At 36.9% G+C, this 22,231-nt stretch overlaps 1 protein-coding gene across 3 annotated transcripts; it reads left to right on the top strand.

Annotated features, from left to right (window-relative positions):
- Positions 1 to 16,132: 16,132 nt before the first annotated feature.
- On the top strand, positions 16,133 to 19,648 carry UBQLN2 (ubiquilin 2). Of its 3 annotated transcripts, XM_011973138.1 has the most exons (3): positions 16,133 to 17,791; positions 17,876 to 18,006; positions 18,103 to 19,648. In XM_011973138.1, the coding sequence occupies exons 1-3, from the start codon at positions 16,572 to 16,574 to the stop codon at positions 18,444 to 18,446; spliced, it is 1,695 nt and encodes a 564-aa protein (XP_011828528.1). In that variant the 5' UTR covers positions 16,133 to 16,571; the 3' UTR covers positions 18,447 to 19,648. The 3 variants fall into 3 exon arrangements, with proteins under 3 accessions (XP_011828528.1, XP_011828527.1, XP_011828529.1); XM_011973137.1 differs by having other exon boundaries at positions 16,133 to 18,006; XM_011973139.1 differs by having other exon boundaries at positions 16,133 to 17,930; positions 18,267 to 19,648.
- The last annotated feature ends 2,583 nt before the right edge of the window (positions 19,649 to 22,231 follow it).

Here is a 22,231-nt window from a genome sequence, read left to right on the forward strand (position 1 = left end):
AGTGGGTCCCTGACCCTTGTGTAGTCTAACTGGGAGACACCTCCCAGTAGGGGCTGACAGACACCTCATATAGGTGGGTGCCCCTCTGGGACGAAGCTTCCATAGGAAGCATCAGGCAGCAATATTTTCTGTTCTGCAATATTTGCTCTTCTGCAGCCTCTGCTAGTGATACCCAGAAAAACAGGGTCTAGAGTAGAACTCCAGCAAACTCCAAAAGACATGCAAATGAGGGACCTGACTGTTAGAAGGAAAACTAACAAACAGAAAGGAATAGCGTCAAGATCAACAAAAAGGTCATCTACATCAAAACCCCTATCTGTAGGTCACCAACATCAAACAACAAAGGTAGATGTAACCACAAAGATGAGGAGAAACCAGAGCGGAAAAGCTGAAAATTCTAAAAATCAGAGCACATCTTCTGCTCCAAAGGATTGCAGCTCATCACCAGCAATGGAACAAAGCTGGATGGAGAATGACTTTGATGAGCTGACAGAAGTAGGCTTCAGAAGGTCAGTAATAACAAACTTCTATGAGCTAAAGGAGCATGTCCAAACCCATTGCGAGGAAGTTAAAAACATTGAAAAAATGTTAAACGAATGCCTAACTAGAATAAGCAGTGTAGAGAAGACCATAAATGACCTGATGGAGCGGAAAACCATGGCATGAGAGCTTCATGATGCATGCACAAGCTTCAATAGCCAATTCGATCAAGTGGAAGAAAGAGTATCGTGATTGAAGATCAAATTAATGAAATAAAGTGAGAAGACAAGGTTAGAGAAGAAAAGAGTAAAAAGAAACGAACTAATCCTCCAAGAAATATGGGACTACGTGAAAAGATCAAATCTACATTTGATTGGGGTACCTGAAAGGGATGGGGAGAAAGGAACCAAGTTAGAAAACACTCTTCAGGATATTATCCAGGAGAACTTCCCCAACCTAGCAAGGCAGGCCAACATTCACATTCAGGAAATACAGAGAACACCAAAAAGATACTCCTCGAGAAGAGCAATCCCAAGATACATAATTATCATATTCACCAAGGTTGAAATGAAGGAAAAAATGTTAAGGGCAGCTGGAGAGAAAGGTCGAGTTACCCACAAAGGGAAGCCAATCAGAGTAACAGTGGATCTTTCAGCAGAAACCCTACAAGCCAGAAGAGAGTGGGGGCCAATATTCAACATTCTTAAAGAAAAGAATTTTCAACCCAGAATTTCTTATCCAGCCAAACTAAGCTTCATAACTGAAGGACAAATAAAATCCTTTACAGACAAGCAAATGATGAGCGATTTTGTCACTACTAAGTATGCCTTACAAGAGCTCCTGAAGGAAGCACTAAACATGGAAAGAAACAACTCGTACCAGTCACTGCAAAAACATGCTAAATGGTAAAGACTATCAATGCTATGAAGAAACTGCATCAATTAAGGGGCAAAATAAGCAGGGAACATCATAATGACAGGATCAAATGCACACACAACAATATTTACCTTAAATGTAAATGGGCTAAATGCCCCAATTAAAAGACACAGACGGGCAAATTGGATAAAGAGTCAAGACCAATCAGTGTGCTGTATTCAGGAGACCCATCCCATATGCACAGACACACATAGGCTCAAAATAAAGGGATGGAGGAAGATCTACCAAGCAAATGGAAAACAAACAAACAAAAAAAACGCAGAGGGTTGCAATCCTAGTCTCTGATAAAACAGACTTTAAACCAACAAAGATCAAAATAGACAAACAGGACCATTATGTAATGGTAAAGGGATCAATTCAACAAGAGCCAACTATCCTAAATATATATGCACCCAATACAGGAGCACCGACACTCATAAAGCAAGTCCTTAGAGACATACAAAGAGACTTAGACTCCCACACAATAATAATGGGAGACTTGAACAACCCACTGTCAATATTAGACAGATCAACAAGGCAGAAGGTTAACAAGGATATCCAGGAATTGAAGTCAGCTCTGAACCAAGCAGACCTAATAGACATCTACAGAACTCTCCACCCCAAGTCAACAGAATATACATTCTTCTCAGCACCACATTACACTTATTATAAAATCAACCACATAATTGGAACTAAAGCACTCCTCAGCAAATGTTAAAGAACAGAAATCACAACAAACTGTCTCTCCAACCACAGTGCAATCAAATTAGAACTCAGGATTAAGAAACTCACTCAAAACCACACAACTACATGGAAACTGAACAATCTGCTCCTGAATGACTACTGAGTAAACAACGAAATGATGGCAGAAATAAAGATGCTCTTTGAAACTAATGAGAAAAAAGACACAACGTACCAGAATCTCAAGGACACATTTGAAGCAGTGTGTAGAGGGAAATTTGCAGCACTAAATGCCCACAAGAGAAAGCAGGAAAGATCTAAAATCGACACCCTAACATCATAATTAAAAGAACTAGAGAAGCAAGAGCAAATACATTCAAAAGCTAGCAGAAGGCAAGAAATAACTAAGATCAGAGTAGAACTGAAGGAGATAGAGACACAAAAAAACCCTTCAAGAAATCAATGAATCCAGGAGCTGGTTTTTTGAAAAGATCAACAAAATTGATAGACTGCTAGCCAGACTAATAAAGAAGAAACGAGAGAAGAATCAAACAGATGTAATAAAAAAATGATAAAGGGGATATCACCACCGATCCCACAGAAATATAAACTACCATCAGAGAATACTATAAACACCTCTACACAAATAAACTAGAAAATATAGAAGAAATGGATAAATTCCTGGACACACACGCTCTCCCAAGACTAAACCAGGAAGATGTTGAATCTCTGAATAGATCAATAACAGTCTCTGAAATTGAGGCAATAATTAATACCCTACCAACCAAAAAAGTCCAGGACTTTTCTATTCTTCCTGCTACTCTTTATTTAATTTTAGACAGTTGTTTCTACTACATGATCCACTTCATTACCACTTTTTCTCTCTTCAGTCCACTCCAATCTGGTCTCCTTCCCAATCAGTTCACTCTAACCACTCTTGGCAAGGTCTTTGATGACCTTTCTGTTGCCAAACATACTGATGACTTTCTTCCTTCATCTTAAATCCTTAAAAGATTTGTTACAGTGGTCCACTCCCTCCTTCTTCAGCTCTCTCCTCTCTTGCTTTCTGTGTTGCCATACTTTCCTAATTTTCTTCCTGCTACCCTCACTACTCAGTCTCTGCTATATGCTCCTCCTCTTTCAGACCTTTTATAGTGTCCCAGAACTCAGTCCTGGGCTTTCTCTTCTCTTTCCTCCACTTTATTCTCTTTCTCTTTCTTTTCATTTAGAGAGTGAATAGGTCAATCAGATGATCCAAAATTTGATTTTTAAAAAATTAGTTTATATTCTATTACTATCGCAATGAAAAGACACAAAGATGAAATTATCATAGAGAACTTTCTTTCCACGTGAGGTTATGTTCATGAACCCCCATGGAGTTCTGAGCACCTCAGAGAAATGAGAGAATTCTGGCCATATAGAACATATAAAGTGCAGAAATTCCACAGTCTATACATAACATGTTAATAGCTCAACATATATTTTTGAAAATAGATTGTTTTTACTATCAAACTGGTCAGCCTCAATAATGGCTTCAGCATTTGGGCCTTATCTATAATAATTACAACAACTACTACTGCCAATTTAATGATAACCTACAATGGTCTAGGCTCTGTACCAGGTGCTTTACATATAGCATCTCATCCTACCTTCACACAATCCTGAGATATAGATAATACCATCACCGTTTTTTCATTTGAAGAAACTGAAGCACAGAGGCATTAAATTGATAGTTGAAGACTATAGAGTCAGTTTATGAAGAAGCTATGTTTAAATTCCAGGTTGGCTAGGATTTAACTGATTTTAAAACTGGCTTTTTAGTACTATGCTAGTATAGGCCATTCTCACATTGCTATAAAGAAATGCCTGAGAGTGGGTAATTTATAAAGAAAAGAGGTTTAATTGGCTCATGGTTCTGAAGCTATACAGGAAGCATAATGGCTTCTGGTTTTAGGAAGGTCTCAGGAAGCTTCCAATCATGGCAGAAGGCAAAGAGGGAGCAGTTGTCTTACATGACAAGAGCCAGGAGCAAGAAAGGTGGGGCATGCTACACACTTTTAAAGGACTAGATCTCACAAGAAATCACTCGCAATTGCAAGGACAGTACCAAGGGGGATAGTGCTGAACCATTCATGAGAACTCTGCCCCCACGACCCAATCACCTCCCACCAGGCTTCACCTCCAATATTGGGAATTACAATTCAACATGAGATTCGGCGGGACACAGATCAAAATCCTACCAATGCTCATCATCTGATTTACTGACTATACTTAAATTGTCCTGCAATTTTGGAGAACATATATAGTTCAGAAGAAAGAGGTTAACTGTGTGATTTTTTTAGAAGAAATTTTAGAAGTATTTCTTTTTCATCAATGAGAATGCATGAAGTCCTGCTACACAGAACAACAGAGATGAATCTTACAAATATAAAGTTGAGCATAAAATGCCAGACTCTAGGTAATATATACTAATTGATTCCAGGTACATAAAGTCCAAAAACAGGTACAACTAATTTTTTTGTGCTAGAAACTAGAATGGTGATAATCTTAGAAGAGGGTTTTGACTGGCAATGAGTAATGAAGGTTGCAAGGAATATTCTGTTTCTTGATCTGGCTGCTGATCACACAAATGTGCTCATAGAGCTCAACACACATGATTTGTGTGTTCTCTGTCTATATGCTATACTTCAATAAGTTTACTTTAAAATTATTCATTTCAATTTAACTATGTGGCTGGATATGAATTCACATATTCTTCAAGCCAGTGCTCCTATTATTGGACTACTGCAATTCTAATCAAGAGTCACAAACATATATATCCTTACTCGTTTCACTCAAACTGACTAGGTTTGAATCCTAGCTTTGCCATATACTAGATATGTGACCTTGAGCAATGACTTAAGAGCTCTGCACCTCATTTTTCTCATTTATCAAATAAGAATAATTAGTATCTACTTGTAAGAATGCAATGATTTAATTGCTACCCCTTAGCTAAAGATCACCAAAGCATCATAATTATTCTCATTACTTTGCTGATTCCATTGAACAATTGCCTTGATCAGACAAGTCTTCAAGTCCCTGCATGGACAGTTATAAATGTCTTCTAAGAAGTAATGCACAATGTTTTTAAAATCCTGGAAGCACAGCTACTGGAAAATCCTAAGATTTTGAATCCACTCAATGTCATCTGCACAATTGTTACTTACCTAATTTCCAGAGAAAATTGTAAAAGGTGATTCTTCCACAGAACATACTCATACCCACAAAGCTCAGGCTCTAGGGAAAATTTCTCTTCTTGACCTGAAGAACCTAACGTACTCTCTTTGACTTACTACCAATATGCTTGTCCACATTGCCAAGGGCCTTCTCTTTTTTATTGCGCTTATTCTTTTATTCTGAGACATAATTAAAGTTTCTATTCAAAAGTAACTTGACTTTCTCTGCGTTCAGATGAATTAACTAATTCCCTGTATTCATATGTCTAACTTAGCTTTTCGGCTTCCATGGCTGCTTCATTTTATGAGGCATATTGTTCAGAAAATCTACATATTATTCAAAAATTTATACACATCAGAAAATTATACACATCAAAATCACGCATTTCTATGCTTTCCATTCTAATTTTTTATCTGTTGAGCAAAGTCAATAGAAAATTTTAATAATCCAACAACAAACACAAATTGAGTTATTTTTGCCTAATGACTGATAGGAAGTTCCCCCATCCAAAACTTGCTACAAAATTTTGTAACCTATTTGTATTTAACCTGGTTTTTCTATATCAGGAAAGCTCCCATTGCCTCTTTTCTTGGAATCCTAAAGCTATCCTAAATCCTGTCTCTCAGTCTAGAGTTCTTATTCTCTTCAGATTATGCCCCATGCTCTGCACTATTTTTCTTCTGAAGAGGATTTGGATTTCATGTAGAAACCCATTTAAAATTGTACTACCATTCAAATATTCTTTGTCTCATCTACCATTTAATGACTCTTATTATTCACTCTCTATCCTTTTCTGCCTATGTCGTCATCATGCAGTACAGTTCTTTCTTTGGCTAATGTCCTCTGGCTGCATTTCTTCACAGAAGCTTATTCTTCCTATCTTCTCTTTTTGGTTATTTCTAGTTTTTCTCCATCCAGTCAGATATATTTCTTGTCATTTTCTTTCCAAGTTATGTGTTACCAGCTATTCTCTTTTTGATTATTTCTATATATTTTGAGTGATTATTACACCACACACTAAATTTTCACCTACATGTTGTGAACGTGTGGCTGTGTATTCTGTCTGGTATCATGACCCTGTAAACTTCTCCCATAACAACGTATTACTAAGTTATTAATTCTGAGAATAAACTGTACTTGCTTATTTGACTGATGTTGCTCTTTCCAAGCAATATTGTCAGTAAGGGACTACAAGCTACCTTTCCACTGCACCCCACCTCAAGAACTAGAAAATGAGAGCTATTTGAGTGTATTTTCAGAATTACATTTTAGGATCAGCACGTCACTAATCAAGGAATATAGATGTAAAATTATCTGAGGAGACAAAATGACTTTTGGGCCCTTAAAGCATAGGTATACTGTGACCTGGCTGCCTGTATTAGCATATTAAGAAAGAATGAACCACAAAGGCATAGGGAAAAGTTGGTCCCTGAAGTAAACATTGGCAGCAACCAATGGATAAAGGTGACTTAGCCACTTGACTTCCAGTATTTTCAATCCTATAATCAATATCATCTCTGTTGGGAGATGAACGCACAGCACTAGCTTTGATTTATGTCATTAAACTGTTAATTTATGATCTTATGAATCATCGTTTACCCAACAACCATCCTGCTATATCCTATCATACGTCTTTCAGATGATTTTGCTTGTGTCTGCTCTGATTAATGATGTAGGCTTATAATTTACATTCAAAGGACAATCAAATAGCTCTAATTTTCTAGTTCTGATTTTTATTTGGCTTCCTATTTAGGCTTTCAGAGGGGAAATGTGCTGAATGCATAGACATAAGTACTTTAGGTAGGCATCACAGTCCTGTTTCTCACTGGAAAATAATAAATCGACATTCTCCTGTCTATCTCAGTCTCATCTGCTGTTTCATTTGTGTGAGTCAGTAACTCAGGGCCTGCAATATTCTGGCAGCTGGTAAAAGTGAGACCTTTGGACCTGCAAAACATAACAAAAGCCAGCAAGGCAACACTTAAATAACTGCTGAGACATACTGAAGTTGACATCTAAAGTTTGTCATCATATATTTAAATAATTGCAAGAACACAATTTCTGGGACATTATGAATATTGACATTTTGAAATAAACTGTTACACCTGTTAAAGTGAACTAAATATGGCCTGAGAGGGGTTCTGTACTTCTATATTTGAGTCTTGACCTAACTTAATAGGTAGACAAGATTGAAAACCTAACAGAAGTGTGCGCCTGTAACAATAGCTGAGTCTTGGCCAATTCCAGAAGCCATACTTAACCACTCATACACTGCTGAGTGTCCAAACTGTGTTCAAATAAGGCAAACACCAACCTGTAACCAATCCAGCTGTTTCTGTACCTCACTTCCGATTTCTGTACATCACTTTCCTTGTTTTGTCTATAAATTTATTCTGACTACAAGGCATCCCTGGAATCTGTTCGAATCTGCTGTGATTCTGGAGGCTGCTCAATTCGTGAATTTTTTTTTTCCTGCTTAATTAAACTCTGTTTAATTTCTCCAAAGTTTTCTTTTAACAGGTCAGCCTCTTAAATGTATCCAACAGACACTAAATACTGTAGCAACTTGAGATCTGCCTCATGCATCTTTAAAATATAATAACAGATTCTTCTTCAACAGTTGAAAAATTTATATTGTATATTTTTTCTTTAATATTTCTATTTATTTTTCTAAACGTAATAGAAGATATTTTATATATTTTATGTTAAAAAGCCTTTCATCGATCACTCTATTCATGTTTCTCAAAAAATTATACAAACCAAAATTAATTTCAAAGGACAAAATTGTTCTGTATTAAAGATAAATATTGTGTGTTCTCACTCATATGTGGAAGCTAAAACCATTGATCTAATGGAAGTAGAGAGTAGAATAGTAGTTAGTAGAGGCTAAGAAGGGTAGAAAAGGGGAAGATACGGAGAAATTGGTTAAGGGATACAAAATTACAGGAAGACAGGAGGAATAAGATTCAGTATTCCATAGTACTGTAGGGTGATCATAGCTAACAATAATTTATTGTGTATTTTCAAATAGCTTGAAGAGAAGATTTTGAATGTTTTCAACACAAAGAACTGATACCTGTTTGAGGGGATGGATATGCTAATTACCCTGATTTGATCATTATACATGATATACAGCTATCAAAACATTACACTGCACCTCATACATATATAAAATTATGTCAATTAAAATAATAAACTAATTTAAAAACCCCAAAGAAATAAAACAACTTGTTGAAAAAAATTGTTTTGTATTATCATTATAATTATTGTTAGTACAAAATGTATCAAAAGCATAAATATATTACCAGTTTTGATAAATACAAGACATATAAGTAAGATTTAATTTCATTTGGAAGTTTTTTTCCCTATTAGTTTATTTACCTAAATATCAATGTTACTCATTGGTAGCAAGTATTTTCCTTTATATTGTTTTTATAAATATAAGCACTGAAATCATTTAATAAATAAACAAATAGATGGGAATGTAAATACTTTGTCATAATAATTCCCTCCATCTCTGATTTTCTTATATATAATATTCCAAAATCACATAATGATTCATCTTCATAAATTACTTTAATGACCTATCAGTTGACAACTCAATTAGGTTCTTCTTCATTTTTGTCTAAGGCAAAGAATTGGAAATCACAGATTTGCAAAAGGAGTTATTACCTAGTCATTAGAGTTATTCAATTTCTGAACATAGAAATCAATATATATTCCAAAGTGTCCCTTTGTTTGTTGCCCCAAGGTTTTTATACCCAGGGGCAATAGGCAATGTACTATTGTAAAATCCTGGGTATGCGAAAGAAGTATGCATTTATTTTGTAAAGTGGAGAAAAGTCAATTGCAAAAGGGGATGCCTTGACCTTGGGGGCATTTTCTAGCAGATCAGTTTTAGGAAAGAAGATATATGGGAATTGAGGCTCTACAAATTAATTCATTTTAAACTATCTTTATCTTCCTACTGTTTGAAAGAACTTTGTGTAGACAAAGTCAAGTTTAAAGACCACTGCCTTAGATAAGACTGCTACCACTGCTGTATCTATTGTAACTAATTCTAGCACAGCGTCTTTGTTTTACCCTCCACCATCTACAGACCACAAGGCTTTCCCCATAAACACTGCATTCTCCTTCTAGTTGTACCTGGGTATTTTCTATGTCTGATGAGTCTGGACTGTAACATCATAATTCAACAATAGGTGCCATCTGCAGATGCCAATCTGAAGACATCAGGCCTATGTAAAAGTAAATGCCAGCCACCCTATTTATCTCATACATAAGTTTGCCTTCTGGAAACAGTCACCTTGAAGAAATTGGTTTTACAATTCAATTACCATTCAACTCTCTTTATTTCTCTATTGCCACTAGGGATTCCCAAGTACCTTCTTCCCTTTTTGTGACTTTCTCCACTGACTCTAGAGTCTTGGGAATTCACATACAATGCATGTGGAGAAAGCACCTCCTCCCACTGCTGCCAAGTTTATTTCTGTCAATATTCTGATTTGCATCTTGGGATGCATTTTCACATAAAATGTTTTCAATGGTAACACATTACCATTTGATTATAATGTAGCTAATGTCAACTCTATAAGTTAACTAGACTTCATAGGACTGTCTTGGAAACTTAACTTCTGCTTTGGGTAATTATTTATGTATTCATATAATTGTGTCAGTCCCAGAGCATTTTTCATGGCTACAAAATCACCTATGGCTACTATTCTACTATTAGAGGGATTAGGCCTTAAAGACCTCATTTCACCTTCTGACACTTCCATTTTGTCTATTATTTCTACCTTACTGGTTTGAATGAGGTTGATTGACAGTAGCAGATATTCTACTCATTTCTACCTTCTGATAAAACATCTATTCTTCTTTTTCTATGCCAGGTCTTCTATAATACTCATTTTTAATTATCCCTGAGCATTTTTTCTCTTACCTCTTATTTTCATTTTAATTCTCCCTCTATTGATTTTTTAAATCTCAAAGGAATTTAGTGTTTCTACATTCTTTTGAAAGGCACTCATGAAATGCAACTTACGCCACAGTTTATAACATAAAACCTGATTCTACACAGCACAGTGAGGCAGACTTTCACTGCCATCTCATATTTTCTCTATTCCCAATTTTCAACTGGAAATCACTCAAAGTCATATAATTCTGATGGTAAGAGTCATGGAAAGATTAAACTCAAGAAAAAGTATTATCTGCCGTCAACATCCTCATCTTCATTTGAAGAAAGTGTTTTCCACAATACAAACATATTTATAGCCCCCAAGGGTGAATATTCCATTCTTTTTTTCTGATCACCTGCTGCTTACTGAAGTTTAAATTTGTTTATTTATTTGTTTATTTATTGAGACAGAATCTCGCTGTGTTGGCCAGGCTGGTCTTGAACCCCGAGTCTCAAGCCATCTTCCTGCTTCTGCCTCCCAAAGTGCTGGGATTACAGGAATGAGCGAGCCACTATGCCCGGCCTAATATTCCACTCTTTAAGAAAGTGACCCAATTATGTTCTTGATCTTTTCCAATTCACCTCAGTGCTTCAGTGTTTCTACTCTTCAGGAGATATAGTGAAGGCGGAGAAAGCTTATTGAGCTCCTTCTTAAAAGATAAAAAATTCCAATGCTTATGGGGCAACTAAATAAGGAAATACATGAACTGGACCTGGTGGAGACTGGCAAATCAGAATACAACCCTTATCTAAAGAAGGCAGCCAATATTCACCTCTAGTCAAATTATAGCCCTCAAGTGTATGAGCCCAATGTAGCCAGATCATTTAATTTTGAAAGAGAAGTTTGAAATCTGAATTTGTAGGGGAAATTTTCCAAGTTTTAGGTGTCAGCAGGCCAAAGCCAGCCCAGGAATTGCCAATTTGTAATTTATGTCCTGGAGGTTAAAGTGGATATCTAACACTAGAATATCTGGGCATTCAAGATAGCCTGACTTGTACATTCTTAATAGGCAATCTAGATGAAAAAGAAAAATTATTAGAAGATTATAGGGAGCATAGGGTCAGAACAAAAATGATATGTAATTTGAACATGTATCTCCAGAACAGAGTACATATCTGCCAGCTAGACTGTATCTCTGCTCTGATCTTTTCTAGGTTTTTTGTGTTGTTTTGTTGTTCGTTTCTTCATTTCATAATTTAACCTACCAGTGGTAAACTTATTTCATTTGTTTTATTTTCAGAGAGGAGTGTGTGTCAGAGCAATTATTGTCTGGCTCATGTACTTACTGCCTGTGACTACAACCCTGAAGGGTATGTGTATTAATCCCATTTTTGCTGACGAAGAAACTGAGGTTCAGTGAAATGAATGAACTACTCTGTCACAAAACCGTAGGTGACCAAGTTGAAGTTGAAATCCTGGTCTGTTTGGCTCCAGTTTAATCTCTTGCTACAATACCACAATACTGTTTCTCTAGTTCTGACTTTATTATTTGCCCCCAAATGCAAAAACAGGAGTAGGGAATAATCATGGGATTTCTCTTAGGTTCTGTAGTTACACTGCAAGAAGAAAACACATTTAGTATAATCATCTCGAGACTCCACGAGCAAGAATTACTGCCTCCAGATAAATTCCTAAAAGTAGGATTACTCGGTAAACTTGTCTGCACATTTTCTTAAACTTTTAGTGTTTATTAGCAAATTGCCGTTTAAATAAGCTGTACCTACCAAGTAACTTAATTCCCAGCAGATTATGAGTTACCTCTTTCCTGTACTACTACTACTAATGATAATAATACTTACATAGTGCATACTATGAGCAGGAAACTTGTAGGTGCTTAAAATATGTTAATTTATTTGATTATCAAAATAGTCCATCATTTTATAAATGAAGAATACTGAAGTACAGAAAAGTTAAGTTACTTGCCAAAGTCATGCAGTTTACAATCAGAGGTAATAGAACCAGGATTTGAACTTAGGCAGTCTTTATTATGTCAAAATTGGATATTATATTGGTCTTTTAAATTTTATAGACAAAAAGTATTTCACAGTTACTTTAATTTGTATTTTTTTATTTAAAGAAGATAACATATTTTTTTCCTTCCTTTTCTCCCTTTCTTCTTTCCTTTTTCTTTTCATTCTGACTTTTTTTTTTCTTTTGTAAGATACTAGTTAATATCCTTTGCCTATTTTTCCCTTGGAGTGTTCATTTTTTAAAAATTTGTAAGAAATGTCTGTATGTCATGGATAGATCTCATGTGTTATATATGTTGCATTTTTTTGTTTGTCTTTAACTGCTTAATTTTTATTACATTGTTGATATATAGTTTAAAATTCTTATTTAATGAAATCTATTAATCTTTCCATTCATGATTTTTCTTTGTTGTTTTCATCAGGTTACCATCATGCCTAGCTTATGTAAATATTTGCCCTAACATATTTCTGCAAATTTTATGATTTCATTTTTTAATCTAGAATTTATTTTGATATTTAACTTAAAAGTTCATTGATGGCACTCTTTCCACCTTTTCAAAACTGTTAGGGGGTTATTATTTTTCTCATTTCTGTCACTTCAGTGGGATTTGGTAAAGAGAGAGGGTAAAAACCATAAGCTTAGCAGCCACTATGAACAAAATAGCTGATTTTTAAAATAACTAGTTATTTACTTTCTTGTAACCCAGGCTGGAGTGTGGTGGCATGATGAAGGCTTACTGCAAATTTCACCTCCCAGGCTCAAGTGATCTTCCCACATCCTCCCATGTAGCTTGGATTACAGGCACTAGCCATCAAGCTCAGCTAGTTTAAAAAAACAAATTGTAGAGATGGGGTCCTGCCATGTTACCCAGGCTGTTCTTGAACCTGGACTCAAGGAATATGCCTGACTCGGCCTCCCAAAGTGTTGGGATTACAGGCATGAACCACTGCACCTGGCCTTGTTCATTTTCTTACATGTCTCTCACATAGTTTAAGATCTTCTACTTCTGGAATGTATTTTGACCATATCTATCTTCCTAGAAATGTAGTCATCAGGACTGAGGTGTTTTTTTTTTTTTTTTTTTTTTTTTTTTGTCATTAGCCAATATTTTTACAACGCATTTCTTTTTTACTAAAAAAAAAAAAAAAATCCCTTTCATCTGTGACTAAATTTTATTCACACAATACTAGTTTGTATATTTTTCTTGGTGTGCTTTCTTTGTTTCAGCTAATTAATGCTGTGCTTTTCACTAATGAGGATATGTATGTTCGACTACTAAAATGTTAATTTTATTTCATTGTAACTTAAAACATTAACAGTAATATATTTTGAAGTAAAATGTCAAAAAAATCACATAATTTTTAAGGTAAAGAAAGAGAATGCGAAGAAATGTGTTTGTGGAAAGTTTCTTTAAGAGGGTGAGTATGGTTTTGCCCCTCTGATGTGTATTTTGGTGGGGGAATTGTCAGGCAAGACAATCACCAATTAATAAAGATTTGTGTATTTGACTTGATTCTTCAAATATCTTCTTAGATTTACTTAACAAATTTTATTTTTTCTGTTTGTTAATTCATTAATATTTGCTTTTATCATTCTATAGCTGTCACCCCGTTTCCCTCCTTTTATTTTCCGTTGTCTTCTTTATTCAAATGCCTACTTCACTTATTTTCAATCTTTTATTTGATATTTTAAATCTTTGAATGTATAAATTTGACTCTGAGTTCATCCACATAGTACTTAATAAATGAAATAATATTAAACTGGAGCTTGACACAAATGCAGCTTCCAGTGCACTGCTTATTTCAGTAGGTTTGGCATGGGGCCTAGAAACATGCATTCTTAACAATGTTCTCAGATCACACGTAGAAAATTCCTAGCATTATTGTTGCTGTACATGCTCTCATTATCATTATTTTGGTAAATTTATTCTAATAAGAACATTGCACTTTGTCCCAAAATTATTCAGTTTTGTTTTAATAATCAAATGATTGGTTTTTTGTTCATACTTTGATTATTAATATCTAGCTTTATTCTATTGAAATTAAAGATTACCTATAATATTTTCATATTCTCACCACCCATGATTAACTGTTGCTGATATTTTACCATACTTGCCTTCATTTTAAAGATAAAAAGCATTTTTACATATTTAAGTTCCCTTTAATCACTAGCCTATATCCTGTTCCATTTCTTCATCCTCATGTGTGCAAGTTTGGTATATTTCTAAAAGAATATTTCAAATATACATAAGAATGTATTAGAATGCTGTTTGGCATGTATTAGGTTGGTGCAAAAGTAATTGTGGTTTTAGCCATTACTTTCAATGGCAAAAACCATTATATAATAGTAACAATTCATTACTTTCAATGGCAAAAACCGCAATTACTTTTGCACCACCCTAACACTAATTAATTTAGCTTTTTAGATCTATACATATTAACATATTTAAAGCTAGTCATTCTTTTACCTCTGTATTTTATTAATTATATTAAACATACTATATTATTCCATTTCTCCATCAATGGATATAACATACCTGTATATATATTTTTTTCTTATCTTGAGATTTATTAAAGTATTTGTGACCTAATGAGTTTGAAATGCTGTTAAATGTTCAAATCAGTGGTTCTTTGGTGGCTGCTTGGTAGAGGGTGGGGGTGGGGGAATAATTTTTTGTGTGGTTTAACCTAGAGTTAGAAATATATAGATAAATTTGAAATTATTTCTTCTATTTTTCAAGTTCTCTTTCTCAGCATTGCTACATCTTTATTGCTCTTACTTAATCTGTAATGAAATTAGGTAAATATGTCAATGTTTGCCACTACTGTTATGTGCCTGTCAATTTCTACCCATACTCTTCCCCAAAATACCTTTCTGTAGTGCATACTTACAAAAATCATCAGAAAATTCAAAATCTTATGAAAGTAGAAAATAAGAATTATTCATAATTTCAGCAAACAGTACTAACAGCCATTAACTTATTTGTGTATAGCCTTTCAGATTTTTTTACACATACGGTTTACATATACAACTAACTGTTCAAAAATTGCTTTTCAAATAAAAATATATTGTATTTTTGATATTGGAACATACATTCTTATATAGTTTTTAACTGTACAGAAATATACAAAGGCAAAATTGAAAATACTCTGTGATTTCCCTATAACTACAGTTTAGTTCATGTATACCTTTAAAGACACTCTATGTTTTCTTGTATGGTAATATTATGTGCTCGACTAATCTTATGTAAACAGATATTTAATATATTTAAATAACGTTTTAAATGCTACAATGTATATACATTTTATACATAAATAGTTTTGCATCCTCATACGATTATTAGGCGAATTGTCTAGGTTAGGCATTTCTAAATAAAGGTGTAAACATTCAAAATGCTGATATATATTTTCAAATTGCCCTATGGTTGTAACAATTCACACTTCAACTAGCCTGAGAGTGCATTTTTTAGGGTCCCTGTCGACAAGAAGGTTTATCATTATTTTTTTTCCCTGCCAATATGATAAGCCAAAAGTAGAATTTTATTGTTTTAACTTGAATTTTTTTTGATTGCTAGTGAAATTAATCATCTTTTTTTAAATGTCTATTGGCCATTTGCACTCCTTTTGTAAAATGCATGCTCCTGCTGTCTTCTTCCCTTCCCCCATTGGGGGTGTTCCTCTTTCTTTTTGCTTTGTCAGAGTTCTTTATTATTCATTTTTCGTCTTATATGCTGGATCGGTTCGATTCAGGCTTTCACCCTTTTACTGCCTTACAGATTGCTAATATACATTCTCCATTGGTCTTTTAATGTGGTTTACAGAAGCTGACTCTCTACCGCCTCCTTCTCTCCGTCCCACCCTCTCTGCCTCGCCTGCTCTGTACTGTTCTGTTCTCTTCTCTCTCTCTCCCTTTGTTTCGCTCTCTCCCTTTTTTTCTTTTCAGTGCAGAAGTTTTTAATTTTGACCGAGCCAAATCTATCAATCTAGGCCTGGCGCCGCGTCAGCAGAGGGGGCGGGGAGGCGAGCGCCGAACTGGGGGAGGGGAAGGGGCGGGGAGCAGCAGGCGGAGCGGCTGCCAGAGTTGCTGGGAGTGCGCGCGGTCGGATCACAAGGCGGCGGAGGAGGAGGCCCAGAGACCGGAGCGCGGAGACCTCAGCTCGCGGCCTACGCCCAGGCCTTTCTCCATCGGAGGACCAGGGAACCGCAGTCTTCATCAGAGAGGTACCGTGCTCCGCGCTCCCCGCCCGACCCGGCCCAGCCCGCTGCGGCGGCGCCTCCTTCCTTCCTCCTTCCCTCGCTCTCTCTCTTTCGCCCGCCCGCGCCTTCCCTGCCCGCCTGCGTCACCGCGGCCGCCATGGCTGAGAATGGCGAGAGCAGCGGCCCCCCGCGCCCCTCCCGCGGCCCTGCTGCGGCCCAAGGCTCGGCTGCTGCCCAGGCTGAGCCTAAAATCATCAAAGTCACTGTGAAGACTCCCAAAGAGAAAGAGGAGTTCGCGGTGCCCGAGAACAGCTCGGTTCAGCAGTTTAAGGAAGCGATTTCGAAACGCTTCAAATCCCAAACCGATCAGCTCGTGCTGATTTTTGCCGGAAAAATCTTAAAAGATCAAGATACCTTGATCCAGCATGGCATCCATGATGGGCTGACTGTTCACCTTGTCATCAAAAGCCAGAACCGACCTCAGGGCCAGTCCACGCAGCCTAGCAATGCCGCGGGAACTAACGCTACCTCGGCGTCGACTCCCAGGAGTAACTCCACACCTATTTCCACAAATAGCAACCCGTTTGGGTTGGGGAGCCTGGGAGGACTTGCAGGCCTTAGCAGCCTGGGCTTGAGCTCTACCAACTTCTCTGAGCTCCAGAGCCAGATGCAGCAGCAGCTCATGGCCAGCCCTGAGATGATGATCCAGATCATGGAAAATCCCTTTGTTCAGAGCATGCTTTCGAATCCCGATCTGATGAGGCAGCTCATTATGGCTAATCCACAGATGCAGCAATTGATTCAGAGAAACCCAGAAATCAGTCACCTGCTCAACAACCCAGATATAATGAGGCAGACACTCGAAATTGCCAGGAATCCAGCCATGATGCAAGAGATGATGAGAAATCAAGACCTGGCTCTTAGCAATCTAGAAAGCATCCCAGGTGGCTATAATGCTTTACGGCGCATGTACACTGACATTCAAGAGCCGATGCTGAATGCCGCACAAGAGCAGTTTGGGGGTAATCCATTTGCCTCCGTGGGGAGTAGTTCCTCCTCTGGGGAAGGTACGCAGCCTTCCCGCACAGAAAATCGCGATCCACTACCCAATCCATGGGCACCACCGCCAGCTACCCAGAGTTCTGCAACTACCAGCACGACCACGAGCACTGGTAGTGGTTCTGGCAATAGTTCCAGCAATGCTACTGGGAACACGGTTGCTGCCGCTAATTATGTCGCCAGCATCTTTAGTACCCCAGGCATGCAGAGCCTGCTGCAACAGATAACTGAAAACCCCCAGCTGATTCAGAATATGCTGTCGGCGCCCTACATGAGAAGCATGATGCAGTCGCTGAGCCAGAATCCAGATTTGGCTGCACAGATGATGCTGAATAGCCCGCTGTTTACTGCAAATCCTCAGCTGCAGGAGCAGATGCGGCCACAGCTCCCAGCCTTCCTGCAGCAGATGCAGAATCCAGACACACTGTCAGCCATGTCAAACCCAAGAGCAATGCAGGCTTTAATGCAGATCCAGCAGGGGCTACAGACATTAGCCACTGAAGCACCTGGCCTGATTCCAAGCTTCACTCCAGGTGTGGGGGTGGGGGTGCTGGGAACCGCTATAGGCCCTGTAGGCCCAGTCACCCCCTTAGGCCCCATAGGCCCTATAGTCCCTTTTACCCCCATAGGCCCCATTGGGCCCATAGGACCCACTGGCCCTGCAGGCCCCCCTGGCTCCACCGGCTCTGGTGGCCCCACTGGGCCTACTGTGTCCAGCGCTGCACCCAGTGAAAGCACGAGTCCTACATCAGAATCTGGACCCAACCAGCAGTTCATTCAGCAAATGGTGCAGGCTCTGGCTGGAGCAAATGCTCCACAGCTGCCGAATCCAGAAGTCAGATTTCAGCAACAACTGGAACAGCTCAACGCAATGGGGTTCTTAAACCGTGAAGCAAACTTGCAGGCCCTAATAGCAACAGGAGGCGACATCAATGCAGCCATTGAAAGGCTGCTGGGCTCCCAGCCATCGTAATCACATTTCTGTACCTGGAAAAAAAATGTATCTTATTTTTGATAATGGCTCTTAAATCTTTAAACACACACACAAAATCGTTCTTTACTTTCATTTTGATTCTTTTAAATCTGTCTAGTTATCAGTCTAATATGATGCATTTTAAGATGGAGTCCCTCTTTCCTACTTCCCTCACTCCCTTTCTCCTTTGCTTATTTTTCTTTCCTTCCCTTCGTCTTGTCTCCCCCTTCCTCCCTCTTTGTTTCCTTCCTTCCTTATTTCCTTTAGTTTCCTTCCTTATCCGATTTGAATGGTGGGAATCAATGCTGTTTCACTCAAAAGTGTTGCATGCAAACACTTCTCTTTATTCTGCATTTATTGTGATTTTTGGAAACAAGTATCAGCCTTCACAGTTGGGTGAACAAGTGTTGTCCTACAGATGTCCAATTTATTTGCATTTTTAAACATTAGCCTATGATAGTAATTTAATGTAGAATGAAGATATTAAAAACAGAAGCAAATTATTTGAAGCTCTCTAATTTGTGGTACGATATTGCTTATTGTGACTTTGGCATGTATTTTTGCTAGCAAAATGCTGTAAGATTTATACCATTCATTGATCTTTTTTGCTATATTTGTATACAGTACAGTAAGCACAGTTGGCACTGTACATCTAAAAATATTACAGTAGAATCTGAGTGTAATATGTGTAACCAAAATGAGAAAGAATACAAGAAATGTTTCTGGAGCTAGGTATGTCTCACAGTTTTGTAGAATCTTACAGCATCTTTGATAAACTTCTCAGTGAAAATGTTGGCTAGGCAAGTTCAGTTAAAATATAGTAGAAATGTTTATCCTGGTATCTCTAAGTATACATTTAATTGTACAGAAAATTTACAGTGTAACATTGTGTCAACATTTGCAGATTGACTGTATATGACCTTAATCTTTGTGCAGCCCGAAGGATCAGTGTAGTAATGCCAGGAAAGTGCTTTTTACCTAAGACTTCCTTTTCAACTTCTCCCATAAAGAGACCCTAATATGCATTTTGATTTGTAATTGGAAATGTAACTTTCACTGAAAGTGTCATGTGATGTTTGCATTACTTTTAACTGCTATGTATAAAGGAAAGTGTATCTTTTGACTTCATCAGTTATTTCTCTTGTGCACAGAGAAAAATGCATTAAAAATGACTAAAAAAAAATAAAAAATTAAAAAATGGATAAATCTTTTTCTTTTTGCCTTTTGGCCCTAGGATCGTGTTTAGGAGGGTTATCCCACCCCAAGATTATATAAATCTTATCCTGTATTTCTCTAACTTATATGGTTTCATTAAGAAAATGTTTTGTCCTGTCTGGAATTATCTTGATGTATGGATTTAGGTATTCTAACTTTTTTGCCCCAAAGGTTAGCCAGTTGTTAACATATTTATCTTTTCCCCCAACATATGAAATGTCATACATGTATATACTTTATTCTGTGTTTGGATTCCCTTTAGTTCCATTGAACATTGTGGCACCAGTACACCAGCCTGTAGATGAGTTAGAAATGGGACTTTGTATCTGTTAATGTGAGACCTCCTCTTGATCTTTTTTATTTTTTACAATTTTCTGATGATTCTGACATGTTTATTTTACCAGATGAATTTTACGGTTAATAGATTCTTCCCCAAAAAATATATTTAATTTGGTTGGGATTCTCTTAAATTTATATGACTATGAGGACTACAGAATTGCATTGCTTTCCAGAAACATATGTTGCCTTGTTTCTAAAAAACTTTATATATCCTTCAAGAGAGTTTTATTTAAATCCTATATAATTTGTAATAAATATGTTCCTAGGTAATACAGACATACAGGGAACACATTGATACTGCTTATTGGAGCTTTTAATATGTTACCTATGTGGTCATTTTTGCTATATCGGAGAAGAATTTATTTGCATAGATTATTTTAAATTGGCAATTTATTGAAATCTATTAATTTTAGAGATATTCATTTGATCCTTTTGAGTTTTTCCAGGTGAGAAATCCCATCCATGATGTTATAATTATATGTTTTACTTTTCAAAATTTATAACATAGTTTCTGACTGCATGGGTTAAACATTTTCATAACAGTGCTAAATAATAAAGGTGGCAGTGGCATTTTTGTCTTGTTTCTCATTTTAGCCAGAATGTGTTTGCTACAGCAATTCCAAATTGTGTTTTGTGAAAAAAAATATTCTTCTGGGACACAGGTAAATACGTTTGCAAAATGCTGTATACTTTAATCTCTCTTGGAGACTCATTGTGCAATAAATGTTGGCTAGTATTTTTTTTTTAATGAGTAGCTTCTTCAATTAAAAAAAAAAACTATTTAACTTTGTGTAACTCAGCATTTTCCGAACTTATTTAAGCACAGAACCACCTTTTTTTTGTTTTCTTTTAAACACACCTAATAACATTTGGCCTGTCGGTGTTCCTCAGAACACCAACTTAGGAAATGGTGATTTATTATTTCATTACCATATCATGCCAAGTATTTGACATAATCACAAAGTCTGTCATAATGAATTCAGTAATTTTAATGACAGATGATTTTATATGGAAGTGAATACTAAAATTGTAGGCATAGAAAATAACAAGAAATCAATCATCAATGCATAGTAGAAACTGGATATTGGCTGAGGCCTGGCTCAGACAGTTTAGCAGATCAGTTTCTTTCAAACACTCAAGGAACAGAGAATTATTTAATTAGCTTTGCCAAATGTTTATTTTTAAGTGTATTTTGTTTTCTCTTGGAAAAGATCTAGGTCTTTAATTTATTAAGTCTACCATTATTTTGCTTCTGAGTTTATTAATTTTTGCTTATAACTTCATTTATTTCGCCCTTTTAAAAATTCTTCCTCCATCTCTTAAATGATGTAATTTCCTCCTATTATGTTGCAGGATCTTTTTAAAGGCTCTGTTTTTGTTTTGGGTTTTCTTCATCTACTGTTGATCCAAGATTTATCCATTTATTCATCATTGAATCAAGAAGGGTATATCCTAACCTGCTATCCCTCCCCCTCCAACAAGAGTGGAACAATTTTTTTGTATCCATGCACTGTTTACTGGGTTGTCACCCCATCCAACAAGAGTGGATCAGTTTTTTTATATCCATTCCCTGTTTACTGGGTTGTCACCCCCTCCCAATGGCTCTGTGATCCAGCAAGATGTGGTAGCAGGGAGGGAGCTAGTGCCGGGGCAAACCCAGCAGGATGACTTCACCCTCAAGACAGCTTTCCTCATTTGCTTTTGGCCTCTGTTTCAGGTACGTGATATCATATATACTTTCACTACTTGTGTGGGAGGGGAGGGGCAGGAGGGGGCAGATAAACAACTTGGAAACAAAACCTGTTGGTTCATTAAAGGGGACTCTTGCATCAAGTTGAGATCACCATGGTAGTTGAGAAACTATGATCAGGAGACACCTGTATTTGGGTGTGGACAAGCTTGCCCTCTGAGAGAGGACAGCCTGCTCCATTTTATATTGATCTGCAGTGTCAAAATAGGACCAAATGGACTAATTCCTATTAGGGCCTAGCCTAGTGATCAGGGTTGGGATGTCAGGAAAGCAATTTGGTCTGTGTCTCATAATTCAAAAAGGGATTCAAATTCAGACTTTTGACATTATCCTAAATGAATTGATAACTCTAGCCACAAAGCCAGACCTGATGGAAAACGTTCGTCATACAGCTTAATTTAGTATATGTAAAAAAATTAAATTATTTGGCAATTTTGATATTCCTAATTTAGTAGTATTTTATTTAAAAAATATACCGAGG

Source organism: Mandrillus leucophaeus, unplaced genomic scaffold, assembly GCF_000951045.1.
Source record: "Mandrillus leucophaeus isolate KB7577 unplaced genomic scaffold, Mleu.le_1.0 Scaffold1347, whole genome shotgun sequence".
NCBI classification, from domain to species: Eukaryota; Metazoa; Chordata; class Mammalia; order Primates; family Cercopithecidae; genus Mandrillus; species Mandrillus leucophaeus.